This window comes from Zingiber officinale, chromosome 11A (genome assembly GCF_018446385.1).
Source record: "Zingiber officinale cultivar Zhangliang chromosome 11A, Zo_v1.1, whole genome shotgun sequence".
In the NCBI taxonomy this organism is placed as follows: domain Eukaryota; kingdom Viridiplantae; phylum Streptophyta; class Magnoliopsida; order Zingiberales; family Zingiberaceae; genus Zingiber; species Zingiber officinale.
In genome coordinates this window covers 84,233,233-84,237,722 of record NC_056006.1, presented here as the reverse complement: position 1 = coordinate 84,237,722, position 4,490 = coordinate 84,233,233, and the positions used below count along the sequence as shown (strand labels likewise).

The following is a 4,490-nucleotide window of genomic DNA, read 5'->3' as shown; positions in this document are numbered from 1 at the left end:
TGTTCCACTCTTTTTCTTTTGTTTCTTTTTTAATTCCAAGATTGATATTTTTTTAGAAACATGTTTGTATTACAAATTTCAAGTGTAAAAATAAAACACACAAAATCAGCAACAAAGCTAACATTGAAATAAACACAAGCAGTGAAAATAATAGTAAAAGAATAATAAAGCATGATTTGTGCTTGAAGCGATCGATATAACTTATTCTATGATGATTAAAATTGGGATAATTTATTTAAACTCTTTCAAATCTGTAAGAAAATCATAAAATATTGACTCTAATACAATATTAAAAATTAATATTGAATATTGACAATAAGAAAAAATATAAATAAGTAGGTAACTTACGTTGTAAGTTTATATATTGATGAAACTAAAATTAATAAACTTTTCTAATTTAATTAGAAGAGATTCAAAGGCGAAGAAAGGAGGAAATTAGCGTTCAAAATTCATACTTTACTCTTTAGAGTCTTATGACTTCTGTAAACAAATTAATGAAAAAAGAATTGTACAAAAAAAATAAAATATTGGAAAGAGAAAAAGGATAGTTTACCTTCCTTCTTTTTTTCTTTCTTTTCTTTTTTAGATTTTTTTCTTAAATTTTAATAGAAATATATTTTGTGGATTTTTTTCTTAAATTTTAATAGAAAATATATTTTGTGGACCTTTATTAAAAAATTCAACAGTATATATATTTTTGGGCATTTATTAAAATAATCCAATCAAATATATTTTTTAGGTTTTTATTAAAACAATCTAAGTATATATTATATATTATATATGCATGTCAAATTTGGTGGCCCTTAAAAATCAGAGGCCCTTGGCCATCGCCCTCGGTGACATGCCTCAGGGCCGGCCCTCTTTTCCACCAAAATCCTAAAGAGAAGTCAAATGATGCAATATTGTTCTAGCAAAAGGAGAATCTCTAAGAAGCCCCTACATTGGCCACATTATGCAACACTAGTCTAGTGAGCAAAATAAATTTTGCAGCAAAACCCTGCAAATTCAGATTTGTTATATAGCAAACCGTAGTTTGTCGCTACCAAAAATCACCACACGAACATCTACCGTCCTCAAAATGATGGAACCTGATAGAGTCACGTAAAGTTATTCTTCTCTCAACAATCTTAGAAATGTAGCAAAAAGCTGAGTGACAATCACCACAAACTCTAAGGTTCTTCATGATCCGTATTGGGATTGTCGAAGAGTGAGAGAGGACAAATGCAACTGCAAGCTTCTCGCTGTGATAACTCAATAGCTCTTCTTTGGTCTCCAACTCTATATCATACAATGAGAAATCTACTTGAGGAACATAACCTATTTCTCTTATCTTCTGAATTAGAAAATGTAGCTTGGCATAAATCTTTTCAGTGTTTGGATGTGATTTATCTCCTGAAACGAAAACATGAAGTCCATCCTGTAATGTGACCCAACTACACCCTGCTTCTTTCTTTACTGGTAGCGCCTGCATAACTTTTCGAATTCTCGCTGCATCTTCCCACCTTGCTTTTGAAGAAAACATGTTAGAAATGAGGACATAGTTAACTGGATTTTCAGGTTCCACTTCCAAAAGCATTTTGGATGCTTGTTTCGCTATCTCTCTCTTAGCACCATCTTTTGACCTGTGACAAGCAACTAACACAGTCCTCCATATCATATCATTTGGCCGCAGAGGCATTCTAATAATGAAGTCCTCCATTTCATCTAACTTGCCTGTTCGGCCTAAGAGATCTATGACACATGAATAGTGCTCAATTTGAGGAACCAAACTATGATTCTTCATTGATTCAAAATGCTCCAAACCTTCTTCCACCAATCCTGCATGACTGCATGCAGACAAAACACCGACGTAGGTAACAAGATCTGGACACTGACCTGAACTTTGCATTTTGTTAAAGAGCTTCAGAGCCTCATCTCCATTCCCATGCCTAGCATAACCAGAAATCATAGAGTTCCATGAAAATTCATTTCTCAAATTCATGGATTCAAAAACCCGCGAAGCGTAATCAACTCTTCCGCACTTGGCATACATATCAACCAGTGCACTCCCTACTACTACATCAATTTCCAAATAAGTTCTTATTCCAAAAGCATGTATTTCCATCCCATGATCTAGTACTGCTAAAGAAGCACAAGCACTTAGAACAGTGGCAAAAGTAAAAGAGTCCATCTTTGGCCCCCTGCGGATCATAGAATATACTAGATCCATGGTCTTCTGCATTAGCCCGTTTTGGATATATCCTGAGATCATTGAATTCCATGAGACACCATTCCTCCTATCAGCCATTTTGTAGAAGAGTCGCTCACAAGAATCCATATCCCCAGACTTTGAATAGCTTGATAGGAGAGAATTCTCAACCACAATGTCTTCTGACATTCGATGTTTCAGTACTAGATTATGAACTTGCCTGCTCATCCCAAGATCTGATAGTGCAGAGACAGCAGCAAAGACATTTATGATTGTCACATTGTTGGGGTACCAACCGCTTCGCATCATATCTAAGAAAATCCTCACTGAATCCATAAGGAATGCTCCATTGCTTGCTAATGCCCCAATTATACTGTTCCATGAGATCAGATCATGCTTAATCATGTAGCTGAAAACTCTCCAACAATCAGACATTTTACCACATTCTCCATACATTGTAAGAAGAGAATTTGACACAGAAACATCCATGTCAAGCCCTACTTTGGTCAAAATACAGTGACACTGCACACCTGCATTTGTAAGTCTTAATCTAGCGCATGAACTTAATGTACTAATAACTGAAAATTTGGAAGGCAAAACACCATTTCTTAGCATCAGATGAAAGTTTGTTAGAGCCTCCTCTGAAAGCCCATTCTGATCAAGACAAGTGATCATGGTATTCCAGGAGACTTGATCTTTAACTCTCAACAGGCTGAAAACCTTGGCTGCATTATCAACATCACCATACTTCGCATACACATTAATCAAGCCATTCCCTATAGCGACATGTTTCTCTATTAATCGATTTCTGATGACATAACCATGAATCTCCCTTCCTATTCCTAATCCTTCCTCCAATGCTGAGAATGCAGACAGTGCACTCAGCAATATCACATAAGAATCAGCATTGACTATAACTGATCTTCTTGCTTCTCGATACACATCTACTGCTGCTTCGCCAAGGTTCCGCTTGATCAGTCCAACCATTAACCCATTCATCGAAACAGCATTTTTCTCATCCAATAGACAAAATATTTCCTTAGCTCTATCAAGCATTCCTGATCGAGCAAATGCACTAACTAGTGCACTGCCAACATATAGGTCTCTTGAGAAGCCTGACTTGGATAAATAGGCAAGCATTTGTTCAAGAACAGAGCAAGCATAAAAGCAACCATAAGTTGCAGTTATCAAACTGCCATATGTGAATTCATCGGGTCTCAAACAGCATCCTGAATTACCCATTTGCATCTCAGAGAACAGCTCAAAGGCGGACTCAGCATCTCCTCTCTCCGAATAGACTGAGATGATCGAGTTCCATGTGATCGAACTCTTTTCTGATGTCCAATCAAACACTCGTCGTGCATTCGACGCAGAATCCAAACGGCAACTACCATACATCAAGATTAGCGCATTGCAGACTAATGTGCTTATAGAGCTCGAAGTTTTAGAGATCAAACCATGGACTTGGGTTCCTAGCAGCAACCGGTCAGGACCAGAGACACCGCACGCTCGAAGAACACTAGTAAACGTGAGCTGCGAAGGTTCAATCCCAGACCGAAGCATCGAGCGGAAAAAATGGCAGCTCTCGTCGCACAATCCATGTCGAGCGCATCCTGAAATCAAGCAAGTCCAGGAAACCGCGTCCTTCTCCGGCATTTCATCGAACAGCTCGGCAGCGGTCGCCAAGTCGCCGGCTTTAGCATAGAGATTGACCACGTTGTTGGACAAGAACACGTCGGACGTGAAGCCGCTCTTGATCCACTCAAGGTGGAGGCTTTTGGCGTCGCCGAGGTCGGAGGAGGCCAAATAGCGCCGGACGAGCTGTTGGTATGCGGAGTCGTGCTCGCTGGCAGCTGGCTGGATTGATGCCCCGGAGGAAGCCGGGAAAGCGAGACTGCCGCGAGGTCCCCTGCGCTGAGCGAAAAGATCATCCTGCACACCGGGACGCTGCGGGAACAGTTGGTCTAGAGAGATCGAAGGACGGGGAGGGCGAGCTACGGCGTGGGCGTGAGATTGGTGCGACGACGAAGCGAGTAGTCGCACAAATGGGCGGCGCATCAGTGGCGAATCGAACGGGTTCGGATTCGATAGAGCGGAGTCGCTAAAGAAGACCGTGTGCCGACCGAACGTTGTGTCTATCGGGTCGGATCTTATTCGCATGCTCTCGCTTGACATATTACGATAAGATTAATCAATTGATAAACAAAACCGGACAAACATAATAAGCGTCTAGCCAACATGCTGCGGATTGATTATTGCGGAACGGTCCGTGACTCATCTAACATTGATCCAGTGTCTTGAA

The 4,490-nt window shown here is 40.0% G+C and overlaps 1 protein-coding gene across 1 annotated transcript; it reads right to left on the bottom strand.

The window, feature by feature from the left end:
• Window positions 1-863: 863 nt before the first annotated feature.
• Window positions 864-4,256, bottom strand: LOC122032723 (putative pentatricopeptide repeat-containing protein At5g09950). Its single transcript, XM_042592037.1, has one exon. The coding sequence runs from the start codon at window positions 4,244-4,246 to the stop codon at window positions 1,040-1,042; it is 3,207 nt and encodes a 1,068-aa protein (XP_042447971.1). The 5' UTR covers window positions 4,247-4,256; the 3' UTR covers window positions 864-1,039.
• Window positions 4,257-4,490: the final 234 nt, after the last annotated feature.

Excerpts from the sequence above, each read along its gene's own strand:
- LOC122032723 (XM_042592037.1), bottom strand. The coding sequence starts at position 4,246 with ATGCGCCGCCCATTTGTGCGACTACTCGCTTCGTCGTCGCACCAATCT.